Source organism: Cyprinus carpio, chromosome B16, assembly GCF_018340385.1.
Source record: "Cyprinus carpio isolate SPL01 chromosome B16, ASM1834038v1, whole genome shotgun sequence".
Taxonomy (NCBI): Eukaryota; Metazoa; Chordata; class Actinopteri; order Cypriniformes; family Cyprinidae; genus Cyprinus; species Cyprinus carpio.
In genome coordinates, this window is record NC_056612.1 from 6,412,131 (window position 1) to 6,427,429 (window position 15,299).

Consider the following 15,299-nt stretch of genomic DNA (forward strand, 5'->3'; position numbering starts at 1 on the left):
AGACACTACGTTTAAACAATGTTACAGAGACCAAATGATTGATCTGATAAGATCATCAACGATGCGTCCGATCCGAATCATGATTGTACGGGGGAACCAAAGCATGTAAAAAAATCTCAAAAATGAAATGGACGTTGTAAGAAGTCTGAAAAATAATCCATGGCCTGATTTGTCAAGCATTTATATGACCGGCAAAGAGCGAGTAAATACCAGAAAAATTCTGGATGTGATGTCTGAATGTAGCGATGAGATGTACATTAACGAGGTTCTATGTCTGTGTATGTGTTTAACGGATTTATGCGTGATGCTTGTTCAAAAACATTATGGCACCGAGATATGTGAAATTGTTGAGACGCTAGTCGATTTCATTACAAAAAAACATGTTGGCATGCAGAGATTTTCTTTTCTGGCTAGACCAGTGTTTGTAATAACCACTCGAACAGTTTATCAGGTAAATAAAAGGTTAAATCACTTTACTTGTTATTCTTTTCTCCAAGTTACATTTTTGGATTTTTATTGATTTTGCATATGCCTTTATCCTAAGCGACTTACAAATGAGTACGATAAATGCAACAAGTCCTGGATAGTCTAAGGGGAATAGAATGTACGAGAGGATGAAAGAGAATTATTAAGAAACGATCTTGTACCTTATACATGATATAAACTAGGATAGTATAATAATATAACATAAATGTCTCGAAAGAAGATGAAGGGTTAAAACGATATTTTATTAAATCAAGCAAATCCCCAGAAATATTGTCCTCTAAGATCTCTTACATGACATCAAAAACTAGGAAACAAAGCACAAGGCCTACCGATTACGATTAGATGGGAAAATACTACAAGAGTGGCGAAACTGCGGTAAACAAATTCAAACAGAAAGAACTAACAAAATCATGGAGACATATAAAATTGTTCTTGTTTCACAGTGTAACCCTCGCAGTAGCGCCTTTATACACTAGGATAAAGTCAAGATATCTAGCAATTGTAGGCTTACATACCAGGAATGAAACTAGTGTGTGAAAGAGTTAGAACAAGCATTTGTGTTTGTGTTGTTAGGCTATATTGTGCTCATTGTCATTATAAATATTTGTACGTTTACATACATATCAACGTATTTATGAAACGCTGTTACAGAATTTGTCTTTGTGCCATACAATGAAATATATGATGACTGTTTGAGTAAAACTCTGTCAAGTGTTTGCCCAACTACCAGAAACCTGTAGCTCTATCATAAATATAAGTTTGACGTAGCTCACAAAAACGTCTCAGGTTACGAATGTAACCATGGTTCCCTGAGTAGGGAACGGGACACTGCGTCCTCTAGGGGTCGCTATGGGGAACACCTCATCGTGACCCGTGTCTGAAGCATACAATGAATAAACACCAACGAGTTGGCCGGTGACAGCCTCTGACGTCACTACCGGTGCGACTATAAAACAGACAGTGGGAAAACACGTCATTCACTTCTTCGTCTGAAGCTTGCGTCCGAAGCATGGCAGGGAACTAGAGGACGCAGTGTCTCGTTCCCTACTCAGGGAACCATGGTTACATTTGAAACCTGAGACGTTCCCTTTCAAGGGAACTTCGAACTGCGTCCTCTAGGGGTCGCTATGGGGAACAGTATACCCACGCCGCCATGCTGAGGGGAGTGCAGGCCAGAATCATGGCGAACACTAAGTACCAACTCTACCATTTCAATGGGAGTTGCCCCTGGGACATTAAGACGGCTGTCTGTGACAATACCCCTTATGGCCAAAGACCTAAGCTACATACCCAACTTAATTGTTAGGGCCTCGGCCCGGTGGTAGAGCTAAAGGCTTGGAATCAGGAAAGATTCCTTTAAAGGGATACGGCTAGGAACCTAGCATTTTATACTAAGTCTTGCCTGTCACACAGGGCCTACAGCTTGCTTCCGCAAAAGCTTGCTGAAGGAGCTGTATCAACAGATCTCCAGTAGCAACACCCTGTTTAGATAGGTATCCAAGGATACATGGGTGGAGTGGCGCCCAAGATGAACGGGGCTTTTACCAACTCAAGAAAGGGCACGAAGCAACCGCACGAAGCCCTCACCATATATGATTTTAGAAAGAACGCAGAGTACTAGCGTGCACACTTACCATAGCATGGATTTTCAAATACTGTTCTAAGGAAGGGCTCTCGTGGCACTCTGATAGAGCAGCTCATAGATGGAATGGTGCATCTCAAAACAGTATGTTTGAGAGTCATCAGCTTGACCTGTGGAAATAATGCTGGAGCGCTCTGGGGAAAAACAGTGAACTCAGTCTCATATGAGAGGAGCACTCCTGAATCCAGAGTAGCGCGCTCATAGGCGACCCTTCTTGGAAAAAGGGGAGCGCTGCTAAACTACCACGAGAATCACCCGAATAGCCCCTGATGTTGAGGGAAGTGATGCTTGAAGTGTATAAACGAATACACACTGGCTGAATGGAACCCAAGGAACCAAGGTCTAATCATCTCAAGAAAGGGAACGAGGCGGAGCGTGTAACCCTTACCATACAGGATTTCAGAAAGTGCGCAGAGTCTTGCGTGCACACTTACCAATACGTGGATTTTTAACAAGTGCGCAAAGTGTTCACGTGCACACTGACCACCATGTGGTTTTCAGAAAGTACACAGAGCTTAGCGTATGTACCTAAAGGTTCCTAAGCATCGCAGAGGCGCTGAACCGCACGGGAGAGGCAAGCTCAAATTTTACAAACCTCTAGCGAGGGGAGCATCACCTGAGGCAGCATATACAAGAAGACTTTTGTAACTGCCACCTTCACTTCCCGCTGGATGCGACAGCACCTAAGCGGCCAGGAGACCCCTCAGGGTGACCTGGCTGGACATCCATGAAATTCCCTGCAGTGCTGTGCCAGGCCTGATGATCAAGGAGGCTCCCGCAGAAACCTGTGATCTCAGCCGCCTAATACCGGAACATGAAGCCAGATGGCTGGTGCCGACGAGTGTTTAGTAAACACTGTAACTGAGCACTGCAAAGGAAAACTCACAGAGTTTATTAGTAGACACATAACCACCAGCAATTTACACATAAGTATATACAGAAAGGGTTATTTTTATACTCCCACCCTCCTGCGCTGGAGCCCCGCTCAAGGGGCGCCTCCTTTTAGTCCGGACCATCAGTAAGGTGGTTGCTATGAACATAGAACCAGCCAAAAAACATTATAGGTCCAGCATAGGAGACTGTTATGCGTTAGAGGTTTCCACCTAACCTCGATCAGGTGGAGAGCTGGTGGTTACAGGGGAATTAGGAAGGGGAGGATAAAAGCAGAAGTTAAAAATCCCTAAAGGGAACGAGTAGATACCTCAGTATCACTCTGACTCAGACGAGAACGCTGCCTCGTCTGGATCACATCCCTTAGGTTCTGCTTACCTCCTTGTGACCCACAATTCCTCTTAACCCTGCCCGCAGGTGGGGGAGGAGCGTGAGTTGTGACACTAGCCTTCTGTGCCCGTCTTTGATCCTAAGATCGAGACAGGCCAGGACCCCTATGTTGTTCGGGCTCAGACCTGGACCTTCGTGGAATGAAGGATCTGAAAGCAGCGGAGTGTGCCTTCGTCTCCCCGAACTTCTCGATCACAGTCTCAACCGAAATACCGAAAAGTTCAGAAGGCGAAACCTAAGCATCGAGAAGAAAGCCTTATCTTTCTTCTCAACGTCTGCCAGGTTCATCCACAGAAGTCTCTCCGCCACCACCATGGCCGCCATAGTCCTGCGCTTGGCAGAGGCGGCCTGCTTGGTAGCCCGGAGAGAGGCCTGTGTTGCGGCGCAGCTCGGCTACCTGATCAGGAAAAAGTCCTTCGCCTCTATCCATATCTCTTAGCAGATCAGTCTGATATGCTTGAAGCATTTATTTTGTAATAAAGCCACAGCCTGACCTGCTGCTGCGTATGCCTTGCCATTTAAGCGAGATGTATTTCTTGAAAGGTCTTAGATGGCAAGAAGGGAGATTAAGAGAGGATGTCTCCCCTGCAGAATGAAAGCTCTTTCTACAGGGGGCATCCTCTCATAGCCGTTTTCGCGCATCGCCTCAATGTCAGCAAAACTCTTATACCGAAACCGATGGATGCGAGAAGAAAACGGCCTCTTTCATTTCCTTTTGATCTCTGTATGGAGATCAGGCAGAAATCGAAGGCTCTCCTGAGCTGGAGGGCTATGGTCGGAAAGATAACGCTCATTGAGGCGCGATCCATAAACTCCAACAGCTCTACATACGCAGGGCAGGAGAATTGAGAAGGCTCAGCCTCAGCTTCTTCACCATCCTCAAATATCTCCTGCTTTTACTGTGTTAAAACCCAGCAGAGCACTAACCTCAGTATCAGACAGTGTTAAAGACACAGGTCCTTCTCAAAAAATTAGCATATTGAGATAAAAGTTCATTATTTTCCATAATGTAATGATAAAATTAAACTTTCATATATTTTAGATTCATTGCACGCCAACTGAAATATTTCAGGTCTTTTATTGTTTTAACAAAAAACACTTCGCAACAAAAATAATTAAAACCAAACAAAAAAAATCTCAAAAAATTAGCATATCATGAAAAGTTTCTCTAAACGAGCTATTAACCTAATCATCTGAATCAACTAATTAACTCTAAACACCTGCAAAAGATTCCTGAGGCTTTTAAAAACTCCCAGCCTGGTTCATTACTCAAAACCGCAATCATGGGTAAGACTGCCGACCTGACTGCTATCCAGAAGGCCATCATTGACACCCTCAAGCGAGAGGGTAAGACACAGAAAGAAATTTCTGAACGAATAGGCTGTTCCCAGAGTGCTGTATCAAGGCACCTCAGTGGGAAGTCTGTGGGAAGGAAAAAGTGTAGCAAAAAAACAAAACGCTGCACAACGAGAAGAGGTGACCAGACCCTGAGGAAGATTGTGGAGAAGGACCGATTCCAGACCTTGGGGGACATGCAGAAGCAGTGGACTGAGTCTGGAGTAGAAACATCCAGAGCCACCGTGCACAGGCGTGTGCTTTTGAACCAGAAACAGCGGCAGAAGCGCCTGACCTGGGCTACAGAGAAGCAGCACTGGACTGTTGCTCAGTGGTCCAAAGTACTTTTTTCGGATGAAAGCAAATTTTGCATGTCATTCGGAAATCAAGGTGCCAGAGTCTGGAGGAAGACTGGGAAGAAGGAAATGCCAAAAATGCCTGAAGTCCAGTGTCAAGTACCCACAGTCAGTGATGGTCTGGGGTGCCATGTCAGCTGCTGGTGTTGGTCCACTGTGTTTTATCAAGGGCAGGGTCAATGCAGCTAGCTATCAGGAGATTTTGGAGCACTTCATGCTTCCATCTGCTGAAAAGCTTTATGGAGATGAAGATTTCGTTTTTCAGCACGATCTGGCACCTGCTCACAGTGCCAAAACCACTGGTAAATGGTTTACTGACCATGGTATTACTGTGCTCAATTGGCCTGCCAACTCTCCTGACCTGAACCCCATAGAGAATCTGTGGGATATTGTGAAGAGAAAGTTGAGAGACGCAAGACCCAACACTCTGGATGAGCTTAAGGCCGCTATCGAAGCATCCTGGGCCTCCATAACACCTCAGCAGTGCCACAGGCTGATTGCCTCCATGCCACGCCGCATTGAAGCAGTCATTTCTGCAAAAGGATTCCCGACCAAGTATTGAGTGCATAACTGAACATAATTATTTGAAGGTTGACTTTTTTAGTATTAAAAACACTTTTCTTTTATTGGTCGGATGAAATATGCTAATTTTTTGAGATAGGAATTTTGGGTTTTCATGAGCTGTATGCCAATATTTCAGTTGGTGTGCAATGAATCTAAAATATATGAAAGTTTAATTTTATCATTACATTATGGAAAATAATGAACTTTTATCACAATATGCTAATTTTTTGAGAAGGACCTGTATAACATCATCCTCCCGAGGCTCTCTCTCGTTCGCCCCCATTATGAGCGCGAAAGGGAAAGTCCCGCTTTAAACCATTCAGACAGATCCACCTGAAATTCTCACGAGCTCATTCTCCTCCGTGCCTCAGCAGCGGCGGGTCCTGAACCGCGGGAAGCAGATGGCTGCCTTTTATTTCTCGGAAAGAGAGACGAACGAGAGCGGAGCTTTTTCCTTGAAAAAACGCTCGCAATGCACGCAGACTGCCTCCTCAAAGACATCGCGTACGTGCTCTTTACCCAAACAAATGACGTAAAGATTGTGTGTGTTATCGTGTGTCAAATAACGCCGACATGGATGCACACATCGTCTAAACGCTTGCTAGTAGTCGCCATGATAGACAGAGAAAGAGCGCTCTTACCGGTTCTTTTTTAGATGCATGCTTCAAACAAAACGGTCAGTTTTGAAGACGAAGAAGAGAATGACGTGTTTTCCCAGTGCCTGTTTTATAGTCGCACCGGTAGTGACGTCAGAGGCTGTCGTCGGCCAACTCGTTGGTGTTTTTTCATTGTATGCTTCAGACACGGGTCACGACGAGGTGTTCCCAATAGCGACCCCTAGAGGACGCAGTTCGAAGTTCCCTTGAAAGGGAACTAATATTTAAGCTAAACAAACAATTTGGAACTTTTACAACACTTTACAATTGTGAAAAATTAAGAGACGTTAAAAGCTGCTGACCTCATGATTTCTTAAAGCCAGACATAACAACGCTCAGTTACAGTCATACCCGTTTCCTGGAACAAAACTAAAAGGTGGACGCCTAAAACACTATGACTGAACAAAACGGACTGAATCATCGCTTTGGCTTAAAACAACTGATTTATTAAAGTCGTGTTTAGAGACACGTACAAAGAAAATAGTGTTTCCTCACCATCTTCAACTTTAAGTGTTTTAAATGTACAGAGAAATAGTAAGATTAAGGCCTTGTGTCTCGCAGCATTTTCGTAGACAGACCGGAAATGAACACACAGTGTTATTTCAATTAACAACGTGTAATCAAACAATGGTTCTTTGTGTGATTTCATAATAAAAGCATCTAAATTGTAAACAAACTATTATCTTTTATATTAAAACTTAATGAAAAATTTGTTTAGTAACACACCGTTGTGTAAGACACGAACCAAAAAATCTCATTAATGTGATATCAGTCCTGTTACACATATTTTGTGTACTATCAATTTTAAGAGCGTTCGGTATATCGTGCATGCAGATTATACTTTAAAGTTCTTATGCTAAAGCAATGAGTTTATCAGGATGCTTTATTCTTTCTATAGACTTATACGTTGGACATGTAGAACACATCTGCATTTTTTATGTGTAGGCTAGTCAAAATTGGTCAGTCGTGACTCGTATCCAACATGAAGGATCAATGCATAAAAATGCTACCATGAACATCATTAACTAAAATTAATGAAAGACAATAATCATCAATATGCGTTCACAAAGATAACGTTATTTGAATGTTTTAATTCATATAACATGACAGTGAGTTGTTAGAAAAGCAAATGTATACCGACATCATTGCATGTCTTCATCTCATTGAGCGTGACCAGTATTTAGGATGACCAGGACTGTTAGGCAAGGCAAGGCAAGTTTATTTATATAGCACATTTCATACAAAATGGTAATTCAGAGCGCTTTACATAAAAGGAAGTAAAATAATCATAAAAAATAATAATAATCACAACAATAAAACAAGGAATAAAAAAAAAAAAAAAAAAAAAAAAAAAAAACCTTTTTAAATGATTTAAAATGATTTAAAACAGTTAAGAATAGAAAATGGTTATAGACAAAATAAAGTGCTACCAGTTTGGACGTAGCACATTACTCATTCATTCAGTAAATGCACGGCTAAACAGAAAAAAATTATTCTGACTCTAGAATCACACCAAGATTCTTGACTTGTTTTCAGTTGTTTGCCCCCTAGAAATTCATCTTTGTTTTCATCTTTGTCATCAACGCATTGGCAGAGGGAGTCAATGGGGCTATAGTCATTTGGTTCTCATTATTTGACCTAGTGGGAGCATATACAGTCTAAACAAGAGCGGTGCAAGAATTGAGCCTTGTGGGACTCCGCATGTCATGGACATCCAGTTAGACTTATGCTCACCTATACCCACATAATAACCTCTCCCTTCTAACTATGACCTGAACCAATTGATTACCATCCCAGAAAGCCCGACCCAGTTTTCCAGTCTCTCTAGTAGTACAGTATGTTCTAATCGACAAAGTCAGCACTCCGATCCAGTACCAGCACTGATAATTTGCCAGAATCAGAATTTAAGTGAATATAATTTATTATCTTAATGAGTGCTGTCTCTGTGGTCCGAAACCAGATTGAAAATTGTCCCGGAATCCACCTTTTTTTAATAGTCTTGTCTGTAAAAGGAAGATTTGATATTGGTCTATAGTTGCTCAATATGGTGTTAACAAGATTGCTCTTTTTCAGAAGTGGTTTAACAACTGCAGTTTCAGGGGGGTTGGAAAAGCCCCAGAAAGAAGTGAGGCATTCACCACTTCTAAGACATCTGCTTCTAAACAGTTAAACACACTTTAGAAAAAAGATGTGAGAAGTGTGCCAAGATAGCAGGTTGACGATTTAAGGTGCTGTACTATTTCTTCCAAAATGTTGCTATTGTTGTTTGTATGCGAGTGTTGTGTAAGTTATAAGGTTTGAGAATAAGGTCTGTCTATAGCTGTGGTTAGTTCCACATTGAAAGCATGAAGGCTGTCTTTATAGATGCTATAGTAATTTTTAAGTTTCTTCTTCCGTCACATCCGCTCAGCTTTTCTGTATTGACTCTTCATACTCTGTCCTGCTGTTGATTTTCTCTAAAGGCGATTGTCAGCTCATGCATATATTCTTTAGTTTCATCGTAAACTAGGTAAGCAGGGACTTGTAATATTATGTTGAACATCTGATAAGTTGGTCAATCACACATACAGAGTTATATCTTACTGCGGTGCTATAATACATTTTCTGCAATGGTTGAACTCGTTGTTAGAATGCTTCAAATTGAGGCCAGGCTTGTTTTATGATTATACCCTTATTTGTCAAACTAGTCTTAAGCGACATTATTCACATTTTTAGAGTTAAACAGGTTAATGAGCTCTTTCAGTATCTATACTTGTAATAAAGCTTAAAATAATCCCATTAGGTTCTAAGCTACAGCTAAATGATAAAACAAACTTAAAAATGTTTTGTTTGCAGTTTGTGGGAGTCTGTGAAAGTTGTGTGTGTGTGTAAGTGCGTGCGTTAGAGAGTTTGAATGATAAATGTTTTAGGTTAAAGATGTGATTTAGCTACAAACATCCTACCTTAGAAACATAACACTACAGTATGTGTTTTCCCCCAACAAACCGGTTGTTCAATAAATAAAAAAAAATAAAAAAGGTCATAAGAAAGTTTGTTGTGTTTTGAAGAGAAAGTCAGATATGTATATAAATTAAGTTATATATATATTCATTAATATGATAGAATCACAATGAATTTATGAGTTTATGTATTTATACTGTTTCATGTACTCGCTGGTTGCCGTATACGTATTCAAGAGAAATGTATAAACTCAATTGTTTTAATAAATCTAAAGCTTTAACTCTGTAATTACAAATATCTTAGAGAAAAAATATTTCATACATTCTATTTTCATTTGTCTAAGGATTTGAGCGTGGACATTAAGGCAAAAAAGATTAAATTTTAAACAATTTGAACAGTAATATTGAACTTTACACATATTATCGTTAACATCTTAACACATCTGTATCAGTAAGATATTTATATCATCACAAGCCATCAGACAAATCAGGTGGGGGTGTTAAGTTTGACTTTGATTATTATCTGATTATTTCTTAGCAATTATTTGATCAAGGCTTATAGACCCTCTTGTTTTTATTTTAATAAAATAAAACATTATAGTGTGAAAATAAATATGGTGCATTTAAACATCATGGTTAATGATACCATTTTTAGTGAGAAAGAAAGTGTAATCTGTTGTAAAGATTCTGTCAGATATTCGTAGCACCTTTCTAAAAGTTATTTTGCTGGAAACAAACGTATGACAACTGATTTTCAGTCTAGGTCTAATTCATAAAGAAAAGTCTCCGTAAGTGCCTTGCATTCATCAGAGGCTCATTTGATTACTTCTAACCCCCTGCATTAGAGCATCATGGTTTTAGGTTTGAAAAAACAAAATTGATGTCATTGTGTGCTTATTCTTATTTTTAATAATCATACTTGAACCACGTTTGAGACGGAATTAGATACGATGAACAAAACGATCTAATGCTCCACATTCTAGAATCTAGATCATGTAAGAATACCATGATTAAAAAAAGAAACTTAGTTAAAATATAAACAAGAACCGCTGGACAACAGCTGTAGGGAGTATGTTTATTTAAACATTAAAGTAATATCGCTCTTTGAGTTAGATGTAGTGCATTTAAAACGTTTGCCAACTTATCCGCATTCTCTCTCGCAGCGGACCGAGATGACGGGAGAGCTCACGCATGCAGAGAGAGAGAGAGAGAGAGAGAGTTTAAACACGGAGTTTAAACAGCAGAGTTTTGTAAACCTCTCATTTGAAGAATTGTGACGCCTGCGCGAGGAAAACTTTCTCTCGCGAAAATAATGTAAGGGGAATTTATATATTTTTATTGATTTATTCTCAGTTTATTAATATGTTGAGATTCTTTTTATACCGTAGTCATATTAAATGCAAACACACACACATACACACACACGCACGCACACACGACCCCACGATCTGTTAAAATTATTTATTCTGTTTATTCTTCATCAACACGTCCTTGTTTTTATCACAGCCCCCATACAGAGAGAGAGAGCGGGAGAGACAGAGAGAGAGCGCGCACGCGGGCATTACAGAACGCAACCTGATACCTAAGTCACGTACCACACACACACACACACACACACACAGACGCGTCCGCAGACGAGTCCAGATATGAGAATGTGTATAAGATCTACAAACACATTCTTCAGGGATCTCATTCATCACTTGGTCACTGAACAAACAACACATTTCCCCCCGCTGAGCTCAAAGGATGAGGATGGATTTCACGCACACCGGGATGGGTCCGCATATGGACATAATTAATAGGGCAAAGTGCACATCTGGACATAGTTAATATGTCAAAGGTCAAACTCATCAATCAAAGTTGACACTTAGTATATGGTATGGACTACTGGTAATATTCTAATTTTCTGAAATACTGAATTTGGGATTTTCCTTAGTTGTCAGTTATAATCATCAAAATTAAAAGAAATAAACATTTAAAATATATCAGTCTGTGTGTAATGAATGAATATAATATACAAGTTTAATTTTTCGAATGGAATAAGTGAAATAAATCAACTTTTTGATGATATTCTAATTATATGACCAGCACCTGTAGATATTTCAAACTTTAAAAAACTGCACACTTGATAGGATACAAGTTCAACAGCAACAAAAAGTTCTATTGTTCCCTGTAGTTACTTCCTTAATGCAGAGCCAAACAAATCTCATCATCCCAAACAAAGAGATTACATTGTACACTGTCTCTCATGCTAAAGTGGAAGAGACAAGTGATTTAATTCACGAGCTGTGTAACTGGTTTTGTTTTTGTTTTTCTAAGTTGTTTTAAATTAAACATATGAATTACTGAGAGGAAAGAGAATTGTTGAAAAGAACAAAAATCTATGCAATGTGATGCATAAAGATTTTCTAGGTTCTTAATTACTATACCACAAACTAAAAAAAAAAAAAAATTGTTTTATTTCTGAAATTTTGTTTAATTTCTGAATTTGTTGTTCACTAAATGCAAAATGCCTTATTCAACTAATAAATTCACAGAGTACTTGTTTAAACTTAAGTTAGTAACACAGAAAACTCATTTTGTTGACCATATGTATAGTCAGATAATAGGAGTCCACTTACTATGAAAGCACAATAAAAGTGAAGTTTGAATTAAATAGAAAGTTGTGCATAGACCTCAAAACTTCACAGATAAACCTCAAGAAATGTAAGAAGATGAGCTCTTAACATCACAACAACAACAACAAATATAATAATAATAAAAATAATAAATGACAACAAACATGGCTTTATTTAAGCTTCACTGCATTATGGGAACTTGCAAACCCATACGTTTTCAGCAGTATTGTTCAATTTGAAGTAATTGCATCTCAGGCCACAGGCAGGGGAATTTCTGCAGTTTTTTAGGACAATTGGATTTTGAACGCATCACCCCTCTTTTGTCATACATGGCCAAAACTGGTCAGTCCAATTCAAATCACATTCAATTCCTTTACATATTGTGTCTTCAACCCCACCCTCATGTACAGATATACAGATTTTACAGGACAAAAATATTATTTCACTTCTGGGTTATAATCTGAACTTTAATCAGGTAATGCATGTTACATGACAGAACTGGTTTAATCTGAAACAGACTGTTTTGTTTAATTTGTTATATATAAGATCAAAATGTTGTGGACAGTGTGTGAGTTGTGTATTACTGAGGGACTGACATGCATAACTGACTAAGAATTATTCTTTTCAATATGTTTTGATGTGTTTCTTTAGTAATTTTCACAACTGACTTGTTCACAACTTATTATTCTTTTTTATAGAATAATATTTTACATTTTTAACAATGCTTAAAATAAAATATGGTGGAGTTGGGGGAGATAATGGTTGGTAATGGTTGGTTATTAAAATAGAGTTTTGATCAGCATATCTGGTGAGAGTTTTGTAATGGTTGCTTGTTCAATTTTTTTAAGAACACAAAATGTTTTAATTTATTAATTTTTTTTATTTATTTTTTTTTATTTTTTTTTATTGTTTTACATTACATAAAACTAGCTCTGATAATTATCTGATATCAGTATTCAGTATCAATTCCCGAAATATGTCAGGTGTCTAATGATACAAACAACAAGGAAATTCCATCTTAAAATATTTTCCTTCCAGAAACATGCACTAAAAAAAAAAAACAAAACAAAAAACACATAAAATAATGAAATGAAAAGAAGAGGCTGGACCAGCAAAAGAGTATAAATGAAGGCTTGTTTTAACCATCCTACTCAAGGAACACCCTCTCAGGCTCAACTACAGGTAACGGCATCATATAACAATTAACACTAAGATACACTGCATAATTAATAAATAATCGTAAATTTTTTTTTATCTAGATATGTATTAATTTATTTGTTAATACAGTAAAATGTGATGTTTATTTTTAAAAACAAATTATAATTCAGCGTTATTTGCTGACAATAGTAATCTACAATTTGCTATCTAGATTGATTAGAGACCAGTGGACAGCCAAGCAATCCAAAATGCTGTATCATTTTGTGGTACTCTCTGCCCTTTGCGCTATGAGCATGACCATGCGTGAGTATTACTGTTCAGCTCAATACAGTGCAATATATAAATCAACATTGACTAAATGATTATGCATCAAGTGATTAATGTTATTTTTTTCTACACTGTTAGAATTAGGTAGAAGTAGCATAACATTGAATAATTAAATTTAGAGCAGTATAACTAAAACAGTCAAAATAATGGATTCCAATGAAACCAAAAAAGGTTTTAGTGATTATTGAAAACTAATTTCAGTCACTTACAGCTGATAATCAATTACCTTTTCAGCTTTACCTGATTTTTACTCATACTCCCCTGCTGCTGGGGATGGCAGTGGAACCGAATTTTCCACTGCACACGAGGGTCGCATCACTGGAGTCAGAGTTTATGAATATCCCAACTATGGATACTACTACAGTTACAACTACATCAATGGGTAGGTTTTCCTAAGCACCAGTTACACAATAAATAGCATCTTATCAAGTCCAAAAAAAATAACCTAATCTGTCGTAATTATTAGACGGGTTACCTAAAACCATTTATTAACAAATTGTACACTTTATATTTCATACAGCATATTCAACATTCTATTTGTTTGTTTTTTTCTTCTAGTTATATTATATTTAGCTCTGAATTATTTAATGGCACATACTGTATCTGTTTAGGATCCAACTGAAATATGACAGTAACTGGACAGAACTGGTTGGCGTGAGCTATTATGGCAGTGAAAGGGAGATGACACTCTTCAACAATGAACATTTTGTTCAGATCTCAGGAAAGTATTATTCTGGTTACATCAGTGAGCTTATGTTTGTCACTAATGAGGGGCGCTCTTTTAAAGTGGGGCAACCTTCTGGACTTTCATTTAACTTCTACCCAACCCACGATGGAAGTGAACTACGTTTCATCAGCGGTCGTCAGAATGGATTTGCCCTCACCTCCATTGGGGCTCATTGGGCTGTCTACTACAATTCCACTTCATAAAGTCAGAAATATCTCACTGGTTTCACATTATGTGTGTATATGAGGAAAATTCCAAATAAGTAGTAGCCAATATTTTTCCTGAGCTCTTTATGAGGGATGAAATTTGGGGCTTTCTGAGTTGTCTGTATTATTAGAATGATTTCTGGTTAATAATTTACTGATTAATTTAATTAATACAACACTAAGAAGTCTGGCATGAAATAGTTTTTTTTCCTTCTCCTTTAACATAAAAATTCCTAAAGACTCTAGTAATGATTTTCCAAAATGGACAAACTAAACAGAATGTGTGTGTATATATATATATATATTTGTTATATATATATATATATATATATATATATATATCCTGAATGTGGGTGTGGTTTTTTTTGTTGTTTTGTTTTTCAATTTCAGGCACTTTTAAAACCCAGCCAGGGGCTGGTTTTTATTGAAGTTAGCTATTATACTTTAAGTGTTGAATTAGATTTTTAATTAAAACTTTTTCATGTTTCATGAAGATCATAATAAAACTGTAGTATTAAAAAAAATACCATGCCTTTATCATTTATTTTTGCTATTTTTCAAATGCCTATCATGCATAGGTGTAATTTGCGGGTGGGACGGGTCGGACATGTCCCCACCACTTTTTGCCAGGGTCGATATTGTCCCTACCACTTTTTTTAACAAACATAAAAAAAACTTGCGGAAGGTAGGCTATGTATTAAAGGGAAAACAAGATCAACAAATCATTTTTCATAATCTAATTATGGTAATAATAACCATAATAATAATAATAATAAAAAACCTTTGACTCCTTACGCACGCATAACTCGTGCAGTGCAATAACGACGTGATTTGCAGCTGTCACACTTTTTACAATGTCATTATAGCATTTTATTTTAAAAATGGAGCACTTCCATGTGCTAAGTAGGCCTGCCCTCTACTGACTTGGGAAAATTTTTCTAGTCAACTTGTCGCACGTTATATTAAATTGATTAATATAATAATATATTAACCATACTTTAATA

At 38.0% G+C, this 15,299-nt stretch overlaps 1 protein-coding gene across 1 annotated transcript; it reads left to right on the forward strand.

Annotated features, from left to right (window-relative positions):
• Nucleotides 1-12,978: 12,978 nt before the first annotated feature.
• LOC109095186 (zymogen granule membrane protein 16-like) lies at nucleotides 12,979-14,611 on the forward strand. Its single transcript, XM_042740472.1, has 4 exons — nucleotides 12,979-13,059; nucleotides 13,247-13,338; nucleotides 13,597-13,744; nucleotides 13,974-14,611. The coding sequence occupies exons 2-4, from the start codon at nucleotides 13,284-13,286 to the stop codon at nucleotides 14,290-14,292; spliced, it is 522 nt and encodes a 173-aa protein (XP_042596406.1). The 5' UTR covers nucleotides 12,979-13,059; nucleotides 13,247-13,283; the 3' UTR covers nucleotides 14,293-14,611.
• Nucleotides 14,612-15,299: the final 688 nt, after the last annotated feature.

Bases quoted from the DNA above. Each gene is read 5' to 3' on its own strand.
- LOC109095186 (XM_042740472.1), top strand. From the start codon at position 13,284: ATGCTGTATCATTTTGTGGTACTCTCTGCCCTTTGCGCTATGAGCATG. The intron at 13,339-13,596 runs GTGAGTATTACT...TTACCTTTTCAG, and splicing joins CGCTATGAGCATGACCATGC to CTTTACCTGATTTTTACTCA. The intron at 13,745-13,973 runs GTAGGTTTTCCT...GTATCTGTTTAG, and splicing joins AGTTACAACTACATCAATGG to GATCCAACTGAAATATGACA.